The sequence below is a fragment of the Ochotona princeps genome, chromosome 7 (assembly GCF_030435755.1).
Source record: "Ochotona princeps isolate mOchPri1 chromosome 7, mOchPri1.hap1, whole genome shotgun sequence".
In the NCBI taxonomy this organism is placed as follows: Eukaryota; Metazoa; Chordata; class Mammalia; order Lagomorpha; family Ochotonidae; genus Ochotona; species Ochotona princeps.
Window position 1 is genome coordinate 17,862,539 of NC_080838.1, and position 12,963 is coordinate 17,875,501.

A 12,963-nucleotide genomic window follows, 5' to 3' on the forward strand; every position below is an offset into this window, starting at 1 on the left:
CTTTACTCATCATAGCCCATGCCCTGAAATGAATTCTGTTGTGCCCATGATGTGAAAACTTACATTAAAATAATTTTAGAAGAAAAATAAAAAAATAAATTTTTGGAGTCATAGACCTCTTTGAAGATCTAAAAACAAAAATTCATGGACATTCTCTTAAAAAAATGTACATTTCACTAACTCTCTTTTTTTAAAGATTTATTTTTATTGGAAAATCAGATATACAGAGAGGAGAGACAGAAAGATCTTCCATCTGGCGATTCACTGCCCAAGTGGCTGCAATGGCTGGTGCTGCGCCGATCCGAAGCTAGGAAGCAGGAACACTTTCCGGGTCTCCCATGTGGGTGCAGGGTCCCAAGGCTTTGGGCTGTCCTTAATTGCTTTCCCAGGCCACAAGCAGGGAGCTGGATGGGAAGCGGGACTGCCGGGATTAGAACCAGTGCCCATATGGGATCCCGACATGTGCTTGGAAGTCGAGGACTTTAGTCACAAGGCTACTGCGCTGGGCCCTTACTAACCATCTTTTAGCTTTGTGAACCTATGATGTAGGTTCTTGGGTGGCCTATTAGTCTGTTTTCTGTTGCTATAACAAAATACTAGAAGCTTAGTGCCTTAGAAAGAGATGTGTTTTATTTGGTTGGCAGTTGTGGAAGCTCAAGAGCATAGTGGCAGCCCTGCTTGGCTCTAGTAAGGGCCTCCTGGCTTCAGCAGGGTCTGGTAGCTGGCATCTCGGAGGGGAGCTCCCATAGTGAGACGGGAGACCAGAGAGGCAGGAACGAGACTCTCCGTTTAATTATAACTCGCTACTTTGGAAGTTTTAACTGAAGTCATGCTAAAGCTACATGAATTCCTTTTGAGGGCAGTGTTCACAATGACCTGATCGCTCCCTGCGAGGCCCTGCTCTGTAATGGTTCCACCACTCTCAACACTGTGTGCATGAATCTTTGGGAGATACACCCAAGCTATATAAAAGCATGACAACCAGCATTCAAAAAGTAGCATATATCCACTATCACTTAATTTCATATTTAAGTAGTTTTGTGTATCATATGCCTCTCTGTATGGATTGACAAGGCTTAATATTTTTCTTTTGTTAATGTAATTTAGTGCTAACAATAATAGGCACTCTCAACAGAAGCTTGCAGTGAAAGTACTTGCAAATACTGAATGACTGTTGGAAAAATTAAGTGTGTGATTATGGGGCGAAACATCTTCATTTTAATGTTTTTGCAAAACTTAAATAAATCAGTTACATAGCATAAAACCTGCAAGTAGCCAACGAACAGAATAAAATGTGTGAAATAATATTTCTTTGCAAATCTGTACCATGCATTCCTATAACTGATGTCTGTCTCCTCATGTTGGCCAACCAAGATTTGTATAGTGGTCCTTAAATCATCTGATTCTAGCTTAAAACCAAAACCATTTGCCACCTCACACAATTTTGAAGTTAAGGATTGAGGAACGTTGTAGCTGCACAGTCTTGGCTCACCATCTCCTGTAAGGCTGCATTCTGTCTGCCACGTTCAGTCAGCTTCAGGACCTGAGGGTCTGTGCTGTGTTGTTGATCCCCCTAGAGTTTGCGTGAGCTGGAGGCTTAGTCCCCAGAGTGGTGCTATTGGGAGCTGGTGGGACCTTTAAGAGGAAAGGCCTAGCGTGAAGTGTCCAGGTCACTGGGGGAATGAGAGTGAGTTGTTATAAAGTCTAAACCCACCCTTGAACCTCTGATTTCCTGGATGGAGATGGGATGGCTTCCTTTCGCCTCTGTGCCTGCTTTCTACCGTGGACCTGTCACTAAGCCCATTCCGGTGCTGTTTTGATTTTTAGAGCCTTCAACATTAGGAGCTAAATAAGGATTTTTCTTTCCACCTTTAAGAGATGAATTAATTTGAAAGACAGAATGGAAGACACATGCACACACATGGACACACAGAGAGTGTGAGATAAAAGGGTGTGTGTGTGTGAGAGAGAAAGAGAAAGAGAAAGAGAGAGAATGTTCTATCTACTGGTTTACTCCCTGGATGGCCATAACACTGAGACTTTGCTAGACAGGAGCCCAGAGTCTGAGTCAGCCAAATGAGTGGCAAGAACTTACGTAATTTCTGGGCTGTCAGGCACTGCTTCCCTGGCACGTTAGCAAAGAGCTGGATTGGAAACAAATGCTTGTAATTGCCGCTAGTACTCAGGTATGGGATCTGAGTATCCCAAGTGCAGCTTAACCTGCACCGCAGTGCCTTGCTGCCTTCCCCCCATTTTTTTTTTATTTTATTTTTTTAAGATTTATTTATTTTTATTGCAAAGTCAGATATACAGACTGGAGGAAAGACAAAGAGGAAGATCTGTTCACTGATTCACTCCCCAAGTGGCCGCAACGGCCTGAACTGCACAGATCTGAAGCCAGGAGCCTGGAGCCTCTTCCAGGTCTCCCACGTGGGTGAAAGATCCCAAAACTTTGGGCCGTATTCAACTGCTTTCCCAGGCCACAAGCAGGGAGCTGGATGGGAAGCTGGGTCGATGGGATTAGAACCAGCGCCCATATGGGATCCCGGCACATGCAAGGTGAGGACTTCAGCCACTGAGCTACCATGCCAGGCTTTTTTTTTTTTTTTTTTTAAAAAAAAGATTAATTAATTAATTGGAAAGTCAGATATACACAAAGGAGGAGAGACAGAGAGGAAGATCTTTTGTCCATTGATTCACTTCCCAAGCAGCCAAAAGGGCCAAGAGCACGGCTAGAACTGAGCTGATCCGAAGCCTGAAGCCAGGAACCAATTCCGGTTCTCCCATGCGGGTGCAGGGTCCCAAGGCTTTGGCCATCCTCAACTGCTTCCCCAGGCCACGAGCAGAGAGCTGAATGGAAAGTGGGGCTGCCAGGATTAGAACCAGCACCCATATGGAATCTTGGCACGTTCAAGGTGAGAACTTTAGCCACTAGGCTACTGCACCGGGCCGTTCCACCTTTTTTTTAAACAAAACAAAACTGGACTGCATCAAATATTTCGCTAAAGAAATGAAAAATGGACAAATAGACTCTCCCCTTGATAGCTCAGTCTGGTATCTGGTTGGTAGGATGTTTTTGTGTCTTGTCTTATTGTTCCAACTCCACTGATCTGTTTGTACTCATAACATAACCTCTAAGAGCTATTATCTCAAGCCAACTTCCTTCTATTAGAAGTGAGTAATTAGTGTAGCCTGTACACAAATGAGGAAGGGAAGTAGCTCCAACTCTCTCTCCCTTTTTTTTAAAGATTTATTTATTTTTTTATTGGAAAGGCGGGTATACAGAGAGGAGAGACAGAGAGGAAGATCTTCCGTCTGATGGTTCACTCCCCAAGTGAGCGGCTGCAATGGCTGGAACTGAGCCAATCGGAAGCCAGCAGCCAGGAGCTCTTCTGGGTCTCCCACAAGGGTGCAGAGTCCCAAAGCTTTGGGCCATCCTCGACTGCATTCCCAGGCCACAGGCAGGGAGCTGGATGGGAAGTGGAGCTGCCGAGATTAGAACCAGCACCCATATGGGATCCTGGTGCATTCAAGGTGAGGACTTTTGCCGCTAGGCCAGTGTGCCGGGCCCTCACACTCAACTTTTAAAATACTTCTACTCGGCTGCTGCCTGCTGAATCTTGCAAACTTGAAAAATGAAGATAAGTGCATGTGTGTCACAAATACACAACACACCTGCCCTTCTATTTTAAAGTTTTTCCCATGTTAAAAATTTTTAAACATATTTTTAATAAAACAGTCCTTTGAACATCATTCCCATTTTGTCAGAGTGAGTTCCAGAAGTGAATTTCTTTTGTTAGAAAATGTAAACTTTTCTTAGACCCTAATATATATATATATATATATATATGTATGTATGCCACATCGCTTTTCTGAAAGTGTGTGCCAATATTAATCCAAATAGTTATCTACTCTGACTTGTTATTCCCAGTATAGTGTTATTGGTCTATAAAATGTATCAGTGCTTTTTGAAAGCCTGCTTACACCAGCAAGAAAGAGTTACATTAAAGCTCAAGGACTGTGTTTTCTTTTTTCATTTTATAAAAATATTTATTTATTTTAAAGAGTGGCAACAGAAGAAGAGAAATAGAGTGAGAAAGTGATTTCTTCCATTTGCTGGTTTACTTTGCAGATTGGCCACAACAGCCAGGACTGGACCAGGCCAAAACCCTGGAACCTTGAGCTCCATCCCGATCTCCCATGTGGGTGGCAGTGGCTCAGGTAGTTGGCCCACCCCTTGCTCCCTTTCCAGGTTTGCTAACAGAAAGCTGGGTTGGAAGCAGTCAGGACTACAATCAGAATTGTGACATAGGTTTCCGGCATTGCAAGTAATAGCTCAACCTGCTGTGCCTTGGAGCACTGGCCCTTGGAATTGTGTTTTCATAAGAGCTTTAAACATTAGGACGATTTTGCAGTCCTTCTGCAATGTATCTGTGTATGTAAGTGTTATGTAGGGATATAGTTGCTGTTCTCTTGGAGCTTGAAATATGAGTTTGACATGAGTGTGATGGTACTTAAGGAAGTTTGTGGGAATTAGGATGGGCTTTTGGTGTAGTGGGCAAGTCGCTGTTTGGGATGTCCAGATCTGATACCAGAGCACCTAGATCTGAGTGCCAGTCCCACTCCTGATTCAGCTTCCCACAGTGTTGTACCCTAAGGTGGCAGCAATAGCTCGGGAATTGCTCCTTGCCACACATCTGAAACTCAACTGTGTTCTTGTTCCTGCCTTTGACCCGGCACAGCCCCAGCTGTTACAGGTGTTTTGGCGGTGAATCAGTGAATGGAATATCTTCTGTCTTTGTTTCTCTGCCTTTCAAACAAAACAAAACAAAACAAAACAAAATCATGGAAAATGGAATTGAAATATTTATTTTGGTGTGAAATTTTTTTTCAAATCTATTGCAGTTTTACATAATCTGCATTTTTCATGAACTTTTTGAAGGCTCCACATACACAAGTCACTTCTTCAGATATATTTCCAAAGCAAGTTGTAAGATAACTTACATGTGTTGGGGGCAAGTGTTTGGCCCACCGCAGTGTCACAATTCCTGCTTCCCATGCTGTTTGGAGTTTTGGCTTGGCTCTTGACTGCAGCTTCCTGCTCATGTACATACTGGGAGACGGCAGGTGACGGTGCAGGTGGTTGGCGCTTTGCCACCTGCCTGGGAGAACTGAATTGCGACTGGGCCTGTGTCCAGGGCTGGCTGTCATGAGGAGAGTGGCCAGCTGGTGGTTCTCTCTGTGCCTATGAAATAAGTAAAATGTAATAATAAGGTTATATATCAGGCATTGAACTGATTCCACATCAGAGAGACTGCTTTTGAGCCAAGTTGACTTGGCACCTCCACAAAAAATATACCTTTGCCCTCCTTACCCTGTTTACTTCCAGAATACATTAGACACTACCAACTGATAGGAGCAGTATTCAGATTTGTTATCAAATTCAGTGATTCTTCTGAAAATTGAAATTACTCCTTACTATTACTTCCCATCCCCCCACATAGGAACTCCATGGTGCTGTCAGGGGAAGGCCTGTGTTTTCAGTTGATCAGCAATCAGATAAAAGCTAACCATCATCCAGTTCCTTCTATCCCATTCCAGGTAGATTTGGCCAATCCCAGACACAGATTCTAGTTTGGTTTAAGGGGAGTTGTATTTTGGAAATGACCAATAGGTTCTTTCTGGGGGAGAGTGAGGGTTATGGTGATCAGTGTAGGGGAGAGTGGCAAGAGAACAAAAACTTATTTGGAAGAAATGAAAAAAAAAGCCACAGATAAGCAGATCCGTGGTCACTACACTGATACTGGGCAACTTTTATAGTGGTACTGCGTTAATATTACCAGTAAAGACGATTTGCCCTATTATTGGCAAAATTAATTCACATAAAACTTTTATCACCTTAATTAGTAATTAAATTTGTAACTTCCAGAGCTATTTTTTTGGTGTTTATTCAGCATGTATTCATTTAATTCTCTAGAGAAGGTACTACATATGTAAATTTTGTGTACAAGCAACTTTTATGGCAACATTTGGTTTCCAAGTTTTTCTCATGGAAGCTTTTTTGTGTTTTAAGGCAGTCCCTGTCATTTGTTGGTTTGTTATTATCAATAAATTTATACTAGCTAGCTTGGCGATCTACCTCCTTATCCTCTTATACTTTTATACTTTGTAGTACGGTTAGTTTCTAGCAAAGATTTTTTTCTTTGAGATAACAATTATATGAGTATGTCAACCAAACAGAAAGGGTACATGAATTTCATGATCAGCAAATCGGAGAAGTCTAATTGAGCCCTGAAAGGTTATTGTATTGTGTTTATTAAATACCTGTTTAGTGTGCTGTGTCTGTGAACGGAAGTCGGTCTTGGAAAGTAGTTAGAAGCTTCTTACTTTCCTGGTAATGCTTTCAGAGTATTTTTTAAGTATGCTTTTGTTGTTGGTGTTGGTGTCCTGTTCTAAAGTGCATTTCTTTGACGCGAACTGGTTACGTGTTGCATAAGCTTTGAAAAGGCCCAAACAAGTTAAAAAGCCATCTTTATTTACAGCTGTGGGACTAGGTATTCGATTGCTTCCAGGAAGAAATTTTGATTAATGGCTCTTTTCCAAGGCGGGGGTGGGGGCTGGAGGACACGCCACAACTGTAGACTTTTCTTCCGCAGGGCGTGAAATGCGCCTCTTCCTGCCGCGGGGCCGAGCGCGGGCCGCGGCTGCCGGCCGCCCGCAGCCTCAGGTGTCTCCGGCCGCGGGCCGCGGCGTCCTCCGGGGCTGGCGTCCGGGACTTCCTGTCTGGACGCGGGGCGGAAGGATCGCGTCGCCAGCTGGAGCCGCCGCCGCCCCTGCCGTTAGGTGGTGGGGCTGCTCTGCCCGGCGGCGGGAGGCGGGCCGGCCTCGGCTTCCTGTCGGAGGACGCGCAAGGATCCGGGCGTCGGAGTGTGTGCGAGTGCGCGAGTGTGTGTGTGGGTCGCGCGGCGTGTGTCTCCGGCCGCGGGTTCCGCCTCCTCCCCTGCCGCCGCGGCTCGCGGTGTAAGTCAATGTGAAGCAGCAGCTCCAGCCCCGGGATAAACATGGCGACGTCTCTGCATGAGGGACCCACGAACCAGCTGGATCTGCTCATCCGGGCCGGTAAGGACTGGGGAACTTTGCTCCCGTGCATCGGTGCAGCAGGAGATGGGGTGCACGGGAGGCGGGGTGCCTCCCCTGGAGCGGTCAGGACAGGGGGGACGGTGTCCACCCACGGGCACTGGGAGGCCAGGGGAAGGGGGGAGTGAATGAAGTAATGGAGGCGACGAATCAGGAAGTGATCACCTTGGAGAGTAACCTGCCTCGGCTCCGGCGCCGGCGCTCCGGGGCGGGCCGGGCGTGCAGCGGCGCGGCTGCCGGGCGGGCGCTGGCAGCGGAGCCCGGTGAAGTTGGGCACTCGGGGGCGGAGGAGTTGCGCGCTTCGCCCCGGCTGCGAGAACCAGGAAGTGAGCGGAGCTGTTGTCCCTGGCGGCGCTGCCACGCTGTCTGGCCGGAGAGGCCGCCGCCGCCCGCGGCCGGGGCACGGCTCGGCGGAGGCTCGCCCTCCCGGGCCAGACCCGGTGCGTGGGCTCGGCCAGCGCTCCCGCGTGGACCGGGCAGCGCCGGGCGGACCGGTACCCGCCAAAACCCGGCGTGACCCTCCCTGCCCCGCGCAGCCCGCATTGTGCCGGCTCCGGAGTAACGGTCCTGGAGAGGGTCACCGAGTCCCGCAGAGGAGCCGCGCTGGGTCTCCCGGGCCGCCTCCCTCGCCCCGGTCAGGGGGTGCTGGGCCGGACTAGGTTCGTGCCCCCTTCCCTCGTGGGTGGCTTTTTCTTCTTTTTTTTTTTTTTTAGGGGGAGAAGGGGAAGGACACGGGTGTGTTTATCCCCCTGACCAGGGGCGTCGGGGCTTCGGAGGAGGTTTATTTTTGTAACGGGGCGAACGCGAAGGAGTGGGGCGGGCGGGAGGGAGTCGGCCCTGGGGAAGTCTCAGCTCAGAATTGCCCCTTTCCCCTCCCCCCCACTCCCACCATAGCGGAAGCGCCTCGGAGAGGACAGAGCGGACTGGATTGACAGGTCCCCGGTTCCAATCAGCTCTTCGCGATGTTCCAAATAAGAACGCTAGCTGCCGGGGGCGGGACTCCGGGCCCGCGCTGGGCCAATGAAGATTGGGCGGGAGTGAAGCTGACAGTGTACGCATGGAATTGGAGGGAAGAGGAGTGTAAACACGGAAGTGGCCGCGGGAGTGGGGGATGTGCGGCGCTGCTGCTGCAGCGGAAGGGCATGGAGCGGGTTACCCAGAAACAGCAGCTTAACTTGGCAGCAACGGGTGCAGAGGGTCCGGGTCGGGGCCGCGCCAGGGCGGGCGCTGGCAGCGCGAGCACAGGTGTCCCCCCTTCCTGGTTTTTGTCTCCTGCCGCCGTGGTTGAGGTGGGGAAGATGAGAGAGCAGTGGTGCTGTAAGAGACCTCAGACTGTGTTCCAGCCATTGTTTTTAGGTAGGGGGACTTCAAGCTAGTAGCTTGGTTGTAGGCTGTGTGGTCCATTTCGGCTGGGGGAACTCGAGAACACAAGTGTCTCCAAATTCAACAAAGGAACTTTAACTGCAAATTAAGTCTGGAATAGTCGGTGTAACCATATGTATGATGAAACACATTATAGTTTAAGTGCTTTTTAGTTTCCAGAACGTAAATATTGTGTTTGAAAAGTCTCAGAGGAATCTCTTTTCTCAGTGGTCACTAGAACTTTGAGAGTTATACTTTCTGGTCCCAACAAAAACTGAAATTTTGATAGAAGGTAGTGCACAGTGAGAATTTGGTTTCTCGACTAATAACATATGAGACGAGTGCAGGGAGTGGTAGGGTTTGGCGCCTTCCATGTTCCATGCGTCCTGTGTGTTTCAAGAGATGGAGTACTTGGAACCTTATGATAGGCCCTACGGTAAGAACTTTGAAAAACACTGTAAAGGGAAGAGGGCTTCATATTGCTTGTGAAAAGCTGCGTTTTTCCACAGCGTTTGGAATTAGCAGTGAAGCCGAATGTGACCCGTGATACTCTGCTTGAAGAGAATGAACAGTTTTCCATTTGAAAATATAAGAAAGTTTTATATCTTAAAGCTTCTTTTTATGATCATGTTGTGCAGATATAAATCTTGTATCTGTAATCTGAAGCTCCTTTACAAGCTTTTCTTTAGGCGGAAACAAGGCAGATTTTCTGATTTGTCAAAGCTCTATTTGGTGAGGTAAAAGCTGAGGAATAAAGGTGGCCCAGAAAATGGATTCCTGGCTCTAAGTTTTTGTTGCTGTCGGTTTTCAGTGGTATTAGGACAGGATTGGTGGTCATTTGGTATTTGTACGATGGAAAGGATGAGAACTTGTGGCCCCGTCGGAGAGCGCATCAAGTGCTAGCAAAGGTTGGACTGAGGAGACAGATGCCCAGCCAGGACTGTGCAGTGGATGCAGTGATGGTTACAGTGCTTGGTGACCAGTGAGTGCTAGGTGACCCCTATGAAAGTCTGGGCAAGAGGCGAGCTCCAGGTTGAGTATCATTAGCATAAGTGTTGTGCACAGGCTTGACGCGTTTGTCCTTAGCACCACCATTTGTTAGGAGGAACTGGAGTTTATACTTTTGCTTATGTTAGCTCTTGTCAACATAAGTGTCATGTGTACATATTCTTTTAGCTGTCAATATTTATGCTGTAGAGGGGGTTGAAAGATTATGTAAATTAATTTATTTAAAAAAAAATCACTGTTTAACCATACTAGGTACTTTCATGGTAAAGATTGGATGTCCTTTAGGAGGCTTTGCTTGGCAGTGTGTTGGAGGCGCTGTCGGTGTGGCCGCTCCCTGAGCCAGCTGTGTGCTGCTGCCTGCGTTTCTGGAAAGCTTTATCATAAGGGCACACAGGCTTGAGTAGATGACCCCTGCTTTGTGAAAGTTCTAAGACTGGAAGAAAAATACTGAGAAGTATTAATGGAAAGTTAAGTCATCTCTTTTTCTTGGATTTGTTGCTAATTATACCTTAAGAGAGTGTATATGTCTTTAAAGGTTATTATGTAATTGGGTGACTGATTTATTTTAGCCAATCTTTGATAATATGTATAAGTGCCAAATTGGAACCTGAGGCTATAATTATATGTTGAATAAACCTGATAGTTATTTAATAACATAGTATTTAATAACTTAGGTTAATTTTAATATTATGCACATATAACAAATGTTTGGCATTATTACTTTCCTAATATTTACGTGAGAGTATTGTGTGTACAGTATGGATTTTCTGGGGGACTTATAGCTTCAAATACCCTGTCTTATTTTCATGTCCAATTTTTCTTAATTTGTTTCTTCTTTTTCTTTTTTAATTTGAAAAACATGGTCACCAGAGAATTTTGCTTTACAATGTGGTTGTTAAATGAAGAAGGGAAGATTTTTATGGATTCTTAATTTAAATATTTTCGTTGACAAAATAAATTTTGTCTATTTTGTTAAAGTTTATTGTGAAATTTGAAATGGATTTCAGAATTTTTGGGGATCTTGGAATATTTGAATTAACCTGAACAATTGAGCATGCTGGGTTTTGGATTTTCTTTCTATTAATCTGGAAGAAAAAATTCCTGAAATTGGGCAGGGGGGGAAGTACTAGAATGAAAAGGTAAAGCATGATATGGGAATTCTGATGGTTCCAAGACCCTTTAGTCTTATAATGAGATAATCCAACATCTTGGATGTAGAACGCGCTACGAAAATGCAGCTTTTCTTTTTAAAGATTTTTTATAAAATTGGAAAGTCAGATATACAAAGACAAGGAAAGAAAGATCCTCCTTCCGCTGGCTTACTCCCCAAGTGGCGGCTGGAGCTGAGCAGATCCGGAGCCAGGAGCCAGGAGCTTCCTCTGGGTCTCCCACACGGGTGCAGGGTCCCAAGGCTTTGGGCCATCCTCAGCTGCCCTCCCAGACCACAGACACGGAGCCAGAAGGGAAGTGGAACAGCTGGGATTAGAACTGGCACCCATATGGCATCCCAACGTGTGCAAGGTGAGGACTTCAGCCTCTGGGCCATTGAGCTGGGCCCACAGCTGTTTTTTAAATTAAACCAAGTATTCAGAAGATGTGCAAAACTGTAAAAAAGTAAAACTACTTAGTATTCAGTAATTTTTAAAAATTATTTATATGAATGGTGGAGTGGCTACGGGGAAGATACCTGCTATCTACTGAGCTACTTTCCAGCTAGTTTCTGGGTGGCAGCAATGTCTGGGGGTAGGTCAAGGCAAAGCTGTGCCACCAGAGACTTATTACAGGTGTCAGGTGTGGTGAAGAAGCCCAAGCACTGGGACCATCATCATCTTTAAAACAATATATATTTTTATTGGAAAGGTAGGTCAGATTTATGGAACAGAGGAGTAACAGAAACATCTTCCATCTACTGGTTCACTCCCTAAATGGCTTCAACAGCCAGAGCTAAGCCAGTAGGAGCCAGGAGCCAGGAGCTGCTTCTGGATGTCTCAAGGATTTGGGCCTTTGTCACGCCATAAACAGGGAGCTGGATGGGAAGTGGAGCAGCTGGGATTAGAACCGGAGCCCATGCTTGCAAAGTGAGGATTTAGCTGTTGGGGCATCTTTCTGCTCTCCCAGGCACATTACTAGGGAGCTGGGTCAGAAGTGAATCAACAGGACAGGAGCCAGCCACCTTATGGATTATTGGGGTCACAGGCAGTAGCTTTAGTTGTGACAGCACAACTCCTGGCCTTCCCCCCCACTTTTTTTGCTGTTGTAGAAAGTTCTTACAAAATTTGTGATTACTAGTAATTTATTTAAATGAAATGATATCTTACGATTTTCTCTGTTTTCAAATATAACTTGTATAAACAAAATTTAATGGAACTCTGATAACTGTTACAGGATTACTTAGGTCTATCTTGTTGATGCAGTACAAACTAGCAACATGTGGCTGTTGAGGATTTGAAATGTGATTGAGAAACTAAATTTTAAGTTTTAGCTAGTTATAATTCAAACTTTAAAACTGAAGCAGTGGACAACCTCTTTATGTTGACTTCAATATGATTACATATTGAAATCACAATATATGCTGGGACAAATAAAAGATGAATTTCACTTTTATGGTTTTAAAAATGTGACTACTAGAAAATTTTAAATTATGTTTGTTTATATTTTTATCTGTCAGTTTCAAACTTCATAACACAACTGTATTGATTAGGAGAAGGCCACTGGATGGAGAGTTCCAGATTTTTAACTTCCTCCCTTTGCATTACTTTAGGTAGTGTTCCTCACTCACCTGACACTGTTACAGCCTCTGGGCATTAGAGGATAAGCCGAGGTAAATCAGCTGCTGTAGCTGAGTGTAACTTTGTACTATTTGTGGGGTTGCTGGTAGAGGGGTACCACTGTCATCCAGTGAGGAGTCTTGAAATTTTTTTCCCTTGCTCTCATATTGCTACTAAATTTTATTTTTGACTTGTGAACACAGTTAGGAACCGGATCCACTGCCAGCATTCTCTTATGCAAAGCTGAGAGGTATGCCTCTTGTCAGACTTAATTACCCAGTTCGGTATTTTGTAACAGCTGTTGAGTGAGTCTGGAATGATCTACCATACAAACAGGGGGTGATTAGAAAGATGGAAATGGAACACATTTTTTACCAGTAGTAAATGAGGACATAAGTAGGTTTGACTTTTGACTCTGTGATTAAAGTAGCTTTTGAAATTTTGATGCACTTTTTTTGTCAAGAAGATTGCCCAACTATTAGTAGTAACTCTAAAGTATGTCAGACTACTTTTCAGCTTCATTGTCTAGCATGAGTTAGTTATTTTTCCCTTCCTATAAAATTTATACATAAGTTTAGAAAGAGACCAGTAAATCAGGTTTTAAGTAAAAGTTAAGACATTTTATTTTTAGCTCTTGGTTGCAGTTTACTTATTTGCATGCGTAACACTTACATTCATGCTTATCCTT

The 12,963-nt window shown here is 45.1% G+C and overlaps 1 protein-coding gene across 11 annotated transcripts in view; it reads left to right on the plus strand.

Annotated features, from left to right (window-relative positions):
• Positions 1 to 12,963, plus strand: part of ELF2 (E74 like ETS transcription factor 2) — a 116,294-nt gene that overhangs the window by 83,728 nt on the left and 19,603 nt on the right. Inside the window, exon 1 of one of the 11 annotated variants that reach the window (XM_004588150.3) lies at positions 6,813 to 7,119. The exons of 8 other annotated variants lie outside the window; for them this stretch is intronic. In XM_004588150.3, coding sequence (XP_004588207.1) covers positions 7,062 to 7,119 — 58 coding nt within the window. In that variant the 5' untranslated portion in view covers positions 6,813 to 7,061. Of the gene's footprint in view, positions 1 to 6,812; positions 7,120 to 12,963 lie in introns of those variants that run through there. 2 more of the 11 variants (XM_004588149.3, XM_058666841.1) reach the window with 2 other exon arrangements.